General features: G+C 34.8%; 1 protein-coding gene across 4 annotated transcripts in view; it reads right to left on the bottom strand.

Moving 5' to 3' along the window:
- Positions 1 to 14,077, bottom strand: part of GPHN (gephyrin) — a 478,645-nt gene that overhangs the window by 369,145 nt on the left and 95,423 nt on the right. For all 4 annotated transcript variants that reach the window (XM_037031472.1, XM_037031470.1, XM_037031473.1 and 1 more), the window contains exon 2: positions 6,364 to 6,442. In XM_037031472.1, the coding sequence (XP_036887367.1) occupies positions 6,364 to 6,442 (79 nt within the window). The remainder of the gene's footprint in view (positions 1 to 6,363; positions 6,443 to 14,077) is intronic.

Below are 14,077 nucleotides of genomic sequence, written 5' to 3' on the forward strand. Positions count from 1 at the left end.
GAGATATAAGCACATACGTGTCCACAGCAGCATTATCTATAATAGCCAATATGTAGAAGCAACACAGAATACCCTGATGGATGAATAAAAGAAAAGATGGCATCTTTTTTTCTTTCTTCTTCTTCTCAAAGAAGACCTTTATCATTTCTTGTAATATCGCTTTGGTTGTTATGAATTCCTTTACTTTTTCATGTCTGGGAAACTCTTTATCTGTCCTTCAATTCTAAATGATAGCACTGCTGGGAAATCTTGGTTATAGGTCCTTGCTTTTCATTATTTTGAATATTTCATGCCAATTCCTTCTGGCCTGCAAAGTTTCTGCTAGGAAATCAGCTGGCAGTGTTATGGAAGGTAATAACTGCTTTGTTCTCTCTGTAGGTAATAACTGCTTTGCTCTCTCTGCCTTTAAGATTCTTTGTCTTTACTTTTGCATTTTAATTATGATGTGTCTTCGTACAGACCTGTTTGGGTCCATCTTGTTTGGGACTCTCTAAGTTTCCTGGACTTGTATGTCTATTTCCTTTAACAATTTAGAGAAATTTGCTCTTCTTTTTTCCTGCAGATATTTTCAATTCCTTGCCCTCTCATTTCTCCTTTTGGCACCCCAATGATGCAAATGTTGGAAAACTTGAAGTTGTCCCAAAGGCTCCTTATAATTATCCTCATGTTGGGAACCACCCTGACTAGTTTCAGAAGCTGTAATCCCCATGTCCAAGGCTGAGTAAAAAGACCTTGGGACCCTCAGCCACTAAGGAAACAAAGCTTATCTCCCTGCCAGGGGCACCACCACTGTCCCCTTTACTTCACCCTTTCACCCTGCCTGTCCCCCAGGGGATGACCAGTTAGCAAATGATTGGTAAGATTCCTTAAGGGAGGGACAACCTAAGACAAGCATGATCATGAAGGGGCCCTCAGGGAAGGACTTGGGGGGGCTACAGAAAGAGGGTGATGGACCCCTGCCCCTTGGCTTTGACATAACCTGATTCCTCATTCTGTCTGCAAGAAGTCTCCTAATCTCTTGGCTGCCTTACTTCCCCTACCTGACTTAAACCTGAAACAATGCCTTAAGCCTCAAACAATGCCAAAGGTGGGTGCGGCCCTGTGCTGGAAAGGGTGGGTTCCCCAGGGATGATCAGGCCTAAGAAAGAATGCATAAAAATCCTATGAAACCTACTTTGCTAATACCCTCAATTTAAATGATAAGGGTCCAAGCATGAAATGAGTTTGTTTCCCCAATGTTTTATGACCCTTTAGCTATCTGACCCTGATTCAAAATAAGCTCCCATAGTTCTTTGAATGCTATCTATTGTTTGATCCTTACTGCCTGGCAATGATTGATGAGCTTTACATATACGCCCTGTATTCCTATTCAAATTAAACCCAATAAAAGCCCATTGAGGAACAGGCTCCTGGCTCTTCTCCTTTGAGAGATCGGCCACCTTTCCTCCCCAAGCAGCTCACGTCTTGGTAAACTTATTCTCATCCATGGTGGCTGAGGGGCCCTGCAGGAGGAGCTCCCCGACATCTTCATTTTTTTATTCTTTTTTTTTTTTTTGCTGCTCTGATTAGATGTTTCTGTTTCCTTACCTTCCAAATTGCTGTTTTAATCCTCTGCTTCATCTACACCATTGTTGATCTCCTGTAATATATTCCCCATTTCAGTTAGTTATTCTTCATTTCTGACTCTTTCTTTTATTATGGTTTCCATGTCCTTTTTTATGCTGTTAAAGTTCTTACCTAGTTATTTGAGCATCCTTACAACTACTGTTTTGAATTCTGTATTTGGTAGTTTGCCTGTTTCTATCTCATTAGTTTTTTTCTGGAGATTTCTGCTGTTCGCTCATTTGGGACCTGTTTGTCTCATTTTGACTCCTTCCCCATGTTTGTTTCTATGTATAAGGTAGAGCTACTACATTGCCCAGATTGGTAGACTGGCCTTATGCAGTAGGTGTCCTGTAGGGCACAGTGGCACAGCCTCCCCAGTCACCTGAACTGGATGCTTCAGGTATAACCCCTGTGTGGGCTATGTGCACCCTCCTATTGTAGTTGAGGTTTGATTCCTGTTGGCATGTAATTGGAAGGGATTGACCCCGTCAGGTTGTTTGGCTGCAAGCACTGTCCACAACCACTATGGAGGATCTGCTGTGCAGGAGCAACTGTACAGAGCAGACTTGCTTCAGTGATGCTTTAGTGACCTTTGAGTCCATTCCTTGAGTATTCCACTCATGGAGGTGGTTGGGTTGTAATCCAGCATGGTCTAAAAATGTCAACTGGGTTTACTGGATCCAGAGCCTTCTGGAAGGTGCAGACCAAGGTCAGCTACCACCTGTTACCCTGACAGAAAATACAAAGCATAAGCTAGAGAGCAATCTGCAAATAGCTGCCACTTGTGCTGGGCTTGGAGGTACCTGGGAGAGATCGACCTGCTAACTGAGGCTGGCTGGGCTAGTACCAGGTGTAGGTCCACAGACACTGCTTATTTGAGAGATTTTAGGGAAATTGGAAGCATGAGCCAAAAGAAAGCTGCTTATATGAAAAGGCCACTAGAAAAGGCTTTTGTGAGCCCACAAGTTAGGTGGAGCAGAGAATCACGAGCACAATGAATCAGTGTTAGCCAGGTTGATGGAGATTCAAATATGGTGACCACCTGCCAGCTCTGTTGGGGGAGGGCTTATCAAAGGTACAATGGCCTGTGCCATCACTTCTGTCCGGCAGAAAGCTGCCCCACCCCCAGCTCTAACTGTGATGTCAGATAATTCAGTTCCTCCCTGTTTGTCTATGGTGCCTTTCAAGCTGCCTCCTCAGTGCTGAAGCTCAGAGCAAGTGAGTCCAGGTAAGTCTGCACTCAACCCTTCAAGAGGAATGCATGGAACTCCAGACACCCTTACTCAGCCATAATCCCAGCTGGATTTTACAGCCATATGTTTTGGGGACTGCTCTTCCCAGCAATGGAACGCTGGGCTGGGTATTCTGGTATGGGGATGGGACCCCTGCCTCCTCAGGGGTGATCCTGACTAGATACACTGACTAAATATCCCTCCTGATTTTTTAATACCAGATGTGGGTAGGAGACCAGCCCTTTGTGCATCTCTGCCCTTCCTACCAGTCTCAGTGCGGCTTCTTCTTTACATCCTTAGTCGTAGGATTTCTGTTTACTACACTACAGGCAGTTCTGAATAACGTTTGTTCTGTAGTTTAGCTGTGATTTTGATGTGGTTGTAGGAGGTTCCAAGTATCTCATTTACCCACTCCACTACCTTAACTGGAACTCTGCAAGAGCAGAAAGTTTTGCTTAAGGATTCACAACTTTCTATTTTTCCATGGCATTACTACTTCATCATGCTCACACAATACAGCTCACTCAATTAATTCAAGCCCAATAATTACTTTACTACTATGAAAGCAAAATCTTGGGGTATGTACTATACACAGATAAATTACAAAGGGCATATCATGTTATTCCAATAGCTTGGCCAGATTTACAGTATGAATTAGTCGCTTTTGAGTCTGCCTTTTTATTCGGCTCTGAGGCCATAAACCCTTCAAACTTCAGACACACACACACACACACACACACACACACACACAATTAAGCTTTATCTCTTTACTTTGTCCAAAGAAATTCAGTACCTGCTCAAGACATGCAACAATTGCTCTGAGTGTCAATACACACCAAATAGTATATGTTTTCCTCAGCCTATTTTTTCCTTCTCCCTTTATTCTGTCTTCCTTTCTAAGAACATTAGCTATCGAAATACTCAATTCTCTTTACACATCAACACCTTTCAGCATCAGCAATTCAACAAATCTGACAGGCATATTAACGTAGAAAGCATTCATTCAATGTTCTAATATAATAATATTAGAATATATTACTATTCTATAATAATAATATTTTTGTTTGAGACATTTACTAAAGTAACATAAATATACAATTTTTTCAACTGTTACACTAGTCTGGAGTACTCATCAAATGCCAGTGATTTTTTTTTAAGGAGAGGAGTTTTGTAAAAAAGTTATTTCCAACAGATTTTCAACTCAATGTTATAACAAAAAATTCAACTCCATTTAGTGCACATGAATAAGTGAACAAAGAGTAAAAACTTATGTCATGAGTCTAGCACAGAAAAGAGTTTGCTGGCTTAAAAACATATCCTCACCCATATCATAGGTACTAAGTAAATATTGCTATAAAATGATGACTCAGAATAAAACATTTCTTATTGAAACAACTGAAAAACATACATTGTTTTTTCCACACTGGGCATGTCTTTCCTTTCCCTAAAGACTTTTACAAAGTAAGAAATATATCTCTAAAACATAGATTAGAGTCACTAATAGTAAGTTTTCATAATTCTTAAATTAAAAAAAGCTCTTTCTAAATCCACTGCAAGGATTAGAAAAAAATCTTTTTTACTAAATCCTCATAGTGTACACTAATGCCAACTTATGAAAATTATCCTAAATTAAAATACTATCTGGCTACTTCAAAACAGAAAATTCAAAATTATTTTGCCCCTCCAATGCAGTAGTAATCTGAGATAAATTTTTCTTAGAATACTAAGATTAAATCTAGAATTTAGTTATAGGTTGCATGATAAATATTATTCTACATTATGGAAAGAAGTACCAAATTCTCTGAAAACACTACAAGACATTATTATAACTCGCTATTAAAGTATAATTCTTCACAGTTTTTATGTCACTGAAGTCCACATAAGCACACTAGTTTTCACAATGATTGCACTAAACAGATATATAATCCTACTGTGCTAGAATTACACCTTACAAATAATACAATAATGAAATTATGTAATTTATTCCTTAAAAATGGGTAAAATCTTTCTAAAAAATTATAAAGTTTCCTCCCATATCCATAAGAAAAATAGAACTACTCATGCAAATAAGTATTATCCAATATTCATCTAGGAGAAATATTTACATTCACATATCTTAGTTAAATATTTATAGGACTGAAAGGACAACTTTTAATCTTCATTGGAATTAAAAGTATGGAAATAGAACATTGGGAATTCTCTTGATGAAGAAAAGAGAGAGGTTTAAAAAAAAGCTGAGAGAGTTGGTTTTGAAAAGTCATACCTGAACTGATTACACTAAAATATTGAATATTCAATTATTTTCAACAGTCTTGTGACTAAATTTTTTTAATGAGTGAAAGATTATTATGGAATCAATAACCTTCAGGTTCAACACATTTTCTAAAAAAGATTTTATTTATTTATCTTTAGAGAGGAAGGGAAGGAGAGAGGGAGAGAAATATCAATGTATGGTTGCCTCTCATGTGTCCCCTGCTGGGAACTAGCTTGCCACCCAGGCATGTGCCCTGACTGGGAATTGAACCTCGGTTGTTTGGTTCACAGGCCTGTGCTCAATCCACTGAACTACACCGGCCAGGGCACATTTTTGTTTTTTTTCTTCACAACATTCTCCATAAATTACACGAGTTGTGGGATTGTAGATTACATGTGATGTGGAAGGCTGATTTTCTGTTAAAATGTATTTTACTTGCATGCATTATACAACACTAAAGAAAGCACCTGCCAGCACCCAATTTTCTTATCTTTGCTGCCCAAGGCTTAAATAGTCCTGATTTTTTTTTAAAAAGGTGTTCTTCCTGGGAAGGTATTATCATCTAGAAGATAGTGACATAGTTTCCAGTAAATATACGACTGCAAAAAAATAAATAATTCACAAAATAGAAAGTGACATTATATTAAAGTACATGTTGATAAAGAATGGGGTTGACAATAAGCAAGAAGATTAAAAATTGAAACATGTAAAATTCTTCAAAAACCTTGTGCTGTATACAGCTTTCTAATGTAAAACATTAGAAGTATATTTGAAATATTCAAATATTATTATTCAAATTATTTTACATTTGTAATTGTCTTATAGAAATTATTATAAATAATTCAAAAAATACTTAAAATTGATGTGAATAAATGCAATCTCACCTTCCCAAGCAAGAAACTACTAATCATCTTCACTGCTTAGTGTTTACTGTCCTACTAGAAAGATATCAGCAGCCATGAGCCATATCCTTTGAAAGTCAATCACTGATCTTACACTATCCCTTCCTCTAACATCTCTTACATTTCTAAAAAGTAACTTTATCTCTGTTTAAACCATTCTACGTGCTTCACTATACGTAACAAAAATAAAATAAAAAAAGAAATAATGTAAATTAGAATGATCTAGGTGGTTGAAATTAAAAGCCAAAAAATATTAGAAAAGAAAGAATTGTTTAACCTTAAGTCAGTTCTCAGTCACAACTCTTCTGAGAAAAGTCACACCGATCATAGACTTTTAAATAATAATTAATATTAACAGCCAAATACTCACAAAGAAGGATCTTGTACAAGATCTTTGAGATTTATCCCACTGCGATCTTCTGCAAGATTCCTGAAGCAACTATCACTCACTAGACAAGAAGGGGGAAAAGAAGAAAATTAGTTTTTGCTTATGTTTCATTTAAATCACTGCAGATGAAAAGGAATTTTGAAATTAAAATTGGTTCTCAAAATACACTTTTTCCAAACAGCAATCTTAACCAATATCTAGGCCCAGTACATTTAGCAACAATATTAATATTCAATAACAAACCAATAATCTAAAAACAAGCTTTATATAAATATAATACATAAAAGAGTACCATGTCAATCTAAATTTTTTTACTTTTACAAAACTAATTTCCCAGCACACAGCAGCATGTCACTGCTTCCACAACAACTAAAAAAAAGGATAAATTATCTCCCCAAATTATATTTTTAAATATACTGGAAAACAATGGAAGCAAAATGGATAAACTAAGAGAAAAGTGACATCTAACCTTAGGTAAACTAAATCTCATGATTGCTTTCATGTCTCAGAGATTTGCCATTTAGACACAAACTAAGAATCAAAAAGAGTGACACTACCACTCTTTCCATAGATTGGAATCTAATGGAACCCCCCAGACCAGATAGTTTTCCCCTGAGAGATCAACTGAGGACTGAGACTCTACAAGTAGACTGAGAAAGAAGGACAGGCTGAGCTAGAGGAAAAAGTAATGTTTTCTGTAGTGTTATGAAGAATAGAAGTCAAAGGCATACTACACAACAGGTGGTACCTACCACTGTTAGTACAGAATTTCAACAAATCTTCCCTCAAAACATTTGTTCTCATTCAAAAAACACCCTACCTTGAGAGGGGGATGATAAAAATGGAGGCAAAACTCAAAAGGTAGAGTAAAATCTGCCACAATTTCACAGTTCATTAAATACAAAGTCATACTGGAGCGAAATACCTGCAACCCAACAGGTCTTGCCCTTAAGACATTTAACCAGATGTAGACTAGGTATATCTAAAGCTGTAATTCAAATCACCCAGCTCAATTCATGGTGGAATAGAGGGGATTAGCACTTTATCATTTTTTCTAATTCAGGAGAAAAATAACATTTACATGAATCTGTGATCCTATAATAAACAGTGTTTGGCATACCATAATAACTATGAAGCACAGGAAGGGACACAAAATGTGAGCAATAACCAAGAGAGCAAATAACATCTATTAGCTCACCCACATATGACACAGATTTAGAAGACAAAGACTGTAAGACTTTCACAAAAGTTAAAGGTGGTATGGAAACATGTTTGATGTAGGAGAAAACAAAATTTCAACAATTTAAATCTATTGAAAAGAAAATGATCTCACCTATATGTGGAATCTAATGAACAAAACAAACAACCAAACAAAATATAACCAGAGACAGTGAAATAAAGAAGAAATTGGCAGTAACCAGAGAGGAATGAGGTGGAGAGAGGAATAATGGGGAGAAATAGGGAAGAGCTATCAAGGAACATGTATAAAGGACACATGGAGGGTGTGGTGGGGCAAAAATGGAAACAACTATACTTGAACATAACAAAAAATAATTAGTCATTTTAGAACTAAAAAATACAATATGTAAAACTGAGAAATCAGTGGCTGGGTTTTATAGCTGACTCAACACAGCAAAGAACAGGTTAATGAACTTGAATAGACAAGCAGATACCCAACTAGAGCAAAGAGAGAAAAAAACAAATGAAAAGAACAAAACATAAGAGACATGTGGGAATGAAAAAGCCCAATGTAACAGCAGTTGAGGAGAGAATGAGACGAAGTAATAGTCACAAGTAAAAAAATATATAGAGAGAATATACCAAAACTGATACATTAACTCACTAAGAAAATATAGACAACCCAACACTGAAAAACACGAAAGAAGAATCACATCCAGCAGTCAAATGGCTGAAAATCAAATATAATAAGAAAATCTTATATACAGCAAGGGGAGAAAAAGAACACATTACCATCAAAAGAAAAGCAAAATTTACAGCTAAGTATTCAACATAAACTATGGAGTCCAGAAGACAATGGAATAACATGTTTCAGATGCTGGGGGAGGAGGGCAGAATCTGAGAACCTAAATCTATAATTCAATAAAATATAATTTCTAAAATTAATGCAAAGTATAACTTTATATAATATTTTATATTTGTTAGCATAAATATTGAATGATCATTTTCTATTTCAAGTTAACACACATACACACAGACACACACACACACAATCTACATAAAAAGCAAGAAGACCAAAACACTTGCCTGTGTTTTTTTTTAAGATTTTATTTATTTATCTTTAGAGGGGAAGGGAAGGAGAGAGGGAGAGAAATATCAATGTATGGTTGCTTCTGGTGTGTCCCCTGCCGGGAACTGGCCTGCAACCCAGGCATGTGCTCTGACTGGGAATCGAACCTCGATCATCTGGTTCACAGGCTTGCGCTCAATCCACTGAGCTACACCAGCCAGGGCATGGTTTTTTTATTTTGGATATTATATTACTTTTTTCAACAGAGAGTCCTTCAAAATTATAAGCTTTAATCCCCCAAATCTGAACTTGCTCCTGATATAAATGATTAATACACACAAACAAGGATGCATTTAAAATATCTAAAATTGATAAAAGTTTGGATTGCTTATTATTTCCAAGAATATGCTCTCACCTTTTTTGCAATGAGTGGAATAATTTTGATAAATATATCATTTTTATTCCATATTTAACAACATTGATCTCAACCTGTTGATTTTAGGCAAATTTTCTGCTTTTAATTATACCATTGCTTTTAATTATACCATTTCCTGAGTAGAGATAAACATAGATAAAATGTTGCCACACTCTAAGAAAAGTTAGTTTCCAGTTGAATTGAACTAAAATTGAAAGTGTAATACATTATATCGTAAAATTTGTTCTCATAAAGTTTCTAGCCCAATTTAGCAAATATGAATGCTTAGTTATGAATTCAAGAGCCTGCAAGTTTGAGAGGCTTAATTAAAGTCGAATACACCTTTACTCCTTTAAAGGCTTGTCAATCAGCTACCTGTGAAATGAGTTTTGCTAAAAACATGTACTTTTCAAAAATGCATGTCCCATCCATATTTTAAGTTAAAAACAAAGGAAAAAGTCTAAAGTTTTTTAAACTAAAACCTGAAATTTTGGCTGCCCAATAAAATATATTTGTTTTTAATTAAGATTATTTTCACTAATGCCACAAATATTGTTTCCAAATTATAAATAAGATATGGTACATTTTAATTAGCAAATGAGTATACTTTTTCATGTGTAAAGCACATAAAATAAATCCATCTTGGTCATATTTTACCCCCAGCATATTGCCAACTAAAGAAATTACTATGCTCTCTGTTCCATTGATTAATAAATATTCTTCAACATGTCATTACAAAACCAGATAAAACAGAAGAAACTACAATAAAAACAGGTAGTCAAAGTTCATGGCACTAATATGAAAACTATAAACTTGCATATCAATCTGGGTTATATTCATGTAATAACTTTGAGGGGAACAGAGGAAAATTAATAACAAATGTTTGTAAAATGCACTTCATTAGCAGAGTTCTTATTCAACATATGCATTTTTTTCCTGTAAATGTTCATTTTTTGGGTCTATAATCAAGATGTGCTAAGCATTTCATATCAATACCTCAATCTTCACAATCATCCAGTAATATACCTACTATTTGCATACCACTTGTACAGATTAGAAACCAAAGCAAGGAAAGACTGAACATCCTACTAGAGATCATATATCTAATACATAGGAGCACTGGGAAAATCCAGAGCGTGTAACTCTAGAGCCTGCACTCTTAACCACTATGCAATACTGACCATAGTTCTCATAGATTTCTCATCTATTCTGGAGTCTCATGCAGAATATATGAAAAACTTTCCACAACTGTAACATAAGTAAAAGTTATCCAATTATAATTAATTATGAGGTAATAAATGCCATCCAGAGTATTATTAAAACTTAAAGTTTCAAAAGCTAAATAAAAAATTAGGGATCTTTTAATTAAGTGGCTAGTTATCTCATGGGTTCTATGGTGGTATCCCGGATCAATGACATCCGTTTTCCCTTTCAGCTAAAGAGTTCTCTATCTTTGTTTTATATATTATACTGCTTCAAAAACTACACATAAAGAAATTTTGCTACAGAAAATTTTATAGAGGCTGAAACACACACATACATGCATACATGCATACCTTAAAACAATATTAGTTGTCCTCTCCATTACTTTATAGAAGAGAATCACTATTTGCCTGTGGTCAGTAAAAGTCGGCATTCTAACTCAGTATAAACTTAGAAATTATTTGTAAAATGGACCCTTAGCAGAGCCCATTAGCCTATAATAAGTACCATTTTCTGTGTATGTTAATCTTTCTGGTCAATAATCAAGTTGACATTTATTACGTGCTAAGCACTTCACATACATATTCTTACTCATATGAAGTATAATATAGTATTATATAGAAGTCCTATTATTTGAGTGATTCCATCTGGTTATTAGCAACTATGTTATAAAAGACCTAGCTATCTATTTCTTATTTTTAGGATAATATCTATATTCTATCTTGCTATGGTCAGGAAGGATTTACTATAACAAGTAAATTTCTATCCTCAAAACTTCATGTTCAAAATATAGCATAGGAAGAATTCAATATTTATAAAATTGATTGTATTGTCCCATGTTTGAAAGGACAAAAGGACAAAAATAACCATATGAAAGCTTCTTTAAAAAAAAAAAGGAAAATAGGCTCAATTTTTCAATTTCAAAGCCCATTCATTCTCTACTGTCTTAATATCCTGTGAAATAAAATTACAAAGTAAGGAATGGCCCTGAAAAACAACTGATATTAAAATGAAATGCAACTCTATTCTATAGGCAATCCCAATTAATTCACTCAAAGTTTGACTGGACAATGAGACAACAGTTTAAAATCAGAGAAAAGAAAAAAATATTGAAGTGAGCATTTCAAAAAAACAAGTATTTGGTATCAAAAAGTTAAGAACTGGTTTTCAGGTACATTATATATATTTCCAAATATGCTCCTCTCTCTGATTATAGGGTGAAAGGTAAATGTTTAGTGAAAAAGTCACCATGCAATAATTTTTAAATAGAGCCAAAATATTGAACACTTAATTTGTTTTAGTCTATCTTGAAAATATATGATAGTTTAATACCTGATATAGGAAAATTTTGACTCCACAATTCTTGGTTTCATTTAAGATAAATCTTTTTGGGGGGTAATTTAGGTGAAATTTACATGACACAAACCCATTTTTAAGTGCACAATTGAGTGACATTTAGTACACTCACAATGCTGTGTATCTACCACCTATACCTATCTCCAAAACATTTTCATCATCCCAAAAGAAAATCTGGTACCCCTGTAGGCAATGAGCCTTCATTCTCCTTTTCCTCCAGCCACTGGCAACCACAAATTTCCTTTCTGTCTCTACAAATAACTATCCTGGATAGGTCATACAAATAGAAAAACACAATGTGGCTTTTTGTGTCTGTTTTTCATTTAGCATAATGTTTTCAAGGTTCTTAATGCTGCAGCATGTATTATTACTTAATTCCTCTTTGTGGCTCAATATTATTCCATTGTATGTGTGTCTTACTTTTACTCACCCACTCATTCTTTGTTGGTCATTTGGACTGTTGTGAATAGAGGTAAATGAGCATGTCTGTACAAGTACTTGTGTGAGTTCCTGTTTTCAATTATTTGGTGCATGTACCCAGAAATGAATTGCTGGGTTATATGGCCATTCTATATTAACTTTAGGAGGAATTGACAAATTATGTTCCAAAGCAGTATTGGAAAGTGAAGCAGAAAGTGAAGTATTTTACTTTCTATCGGCAATGTAGAAGGGTTCCATTTTCCTATGTCTACAGTTATTATGGTCTGTCCCTTTACATTTAGTCATAATAATGGAGTGCAAAGTATTATCTCATTGTGGTTCTGATTACGTTTCCCTAATGGTAAATGATGTTGAGCATTTTTTTTATGTGTTCATTGGCCATCAGTGTATCTTCTATGGAGTAATGTCTATTCTAGTCCTTTGAACACTTTTTAATTTGAGTTGTTTATTTTTCTGTTGTGAGTTGTAAGACATTTTTATATTCTAGATACTAGACCCTTATCAAATATATGATTTGCAAATATTTTCTCCCATCTGTGGGTTTGTCTTTATGCTCCCTTGGTAATGTCCTCTAGTGAACAAAAGTTTTTTGTTTTGATGAAGTTCAATTTCTCTATTTTTTATTTGGTACTTTGAGTTTTTGTGTCATATTTAAGAAACCATTGCCAAATCCAAGGTCTTAAGAAATTTTACCTCTGTTTTCTGGTAATAATTTTATAGTTTAAATCACATTCAGTCTTTTATCCACTTTGAGTTAATGTTTTTACTGTGAGGGCAAAAGTCTAACTTCATTCTTTGTGGTTGTGCATATCTAGTTGTTCCAGCTCCATTCGTTGAGGAAGCTGTTCTTTCCCCAACTGAATGGCCTTCATCTAAAAAATCAATTAGCCATAAAAATGTGGGCTATTCCATTGATCTATATATGTAATATTAGGCTAATATCACACTGTTTTGATTACTGCAGCTCTGTAGGAAGTTTTTAAATTGGAAACAATGAGTCCCCCAACTTTGTTATTCTTTTTCAACATATTTTTGTCTACTAAGCATCACTTACAATTCCTTATGAATATCAGCATTCTAATCCATTTGTGTACAAAGTTTTGGTCCCCACTTTATCCAGATTAATTTTAAGACACATTTTTGTTACCATTTCTCTATCTTCAGATACCATGTTACATTTTTTTCCATGTCTGTGTCCTACCATTTTCTACCTGTTAGGAGAAAAGTTCCTGGAATTTTTCTAAAGGTGTTAACTAAGAACAAAAAACTATTACTGTTCAACTGAATGAGATACATGAACAATAAAAGAAAGAAAACTGTCATGATGAAAATTTGATAATTGTCTTAATGTATTCAACCTAAAAATACAAGTAAAAAGAATACTTACATGTAAAATTTATACAGTCATAAGTCATTTCACACTACCAATGTTGTTTCACTATGAAGTACCATAATTTCTAGATTTTATGTACTTTGTGTGCTGTCAAATGGTAACATATTTACACTATGACAAAAGTTAAAACAAGAAGCAAAATCTCCCTTCCCAACAAATTTGCAACAGATATGATTTCTGAGTTTAAACTACAGCATCATTTTTGGATCTAATGCAGGTGCAAAGTACATTTTCATATTTTAAAATCTATTAAATTCTGTAACTGGGGAGCTTCCACCTTATCTTCAATTAGAAGTGATTATTCTACAATGTAATGACATGCTAAAAGGCAAGAAAATCTAACAGTATTCTAAAAACACATACCAAACAATGAATGTGATCAATTAAAACTGTATCTTCATGGTGACTTCTGGTCAAGATGGAGGCATAAGTAGACATGCTTTGCCTCCTTGCACAACCACAAGAAGAATTACAACTAACCTGAAAACAAAAAATACCCCAAAACTGCCAGAAAATCAAACTGTATGGAAGTTCGACAATCAAGGATTTAAAGAAGTCATATCCATCCAGACAGGTAGAAGGAGCTGAGTCACAAAGACCAGCATAGTGGTGGTATGGCACAGACAGAAGGCAGAATGGG

The sequence above is a fragment of the Sturnira hondurensis genome, unplaced genomic scaffold (assembly GCF_014824575.4).
Source record: "Sturnira hondurensis isolate 20B ecotype Veracruz unplaced genomic scaffold, ASM1482457v3 Scaffold0021143, whole genome shotgun sequence".
Taxonomy (NCBI): Eukaryota; Metazoa; Chordata; class Mammalia; order Chiroptera; family Phyllostomidae; genus Sturnira; species Sturnira hondurensis.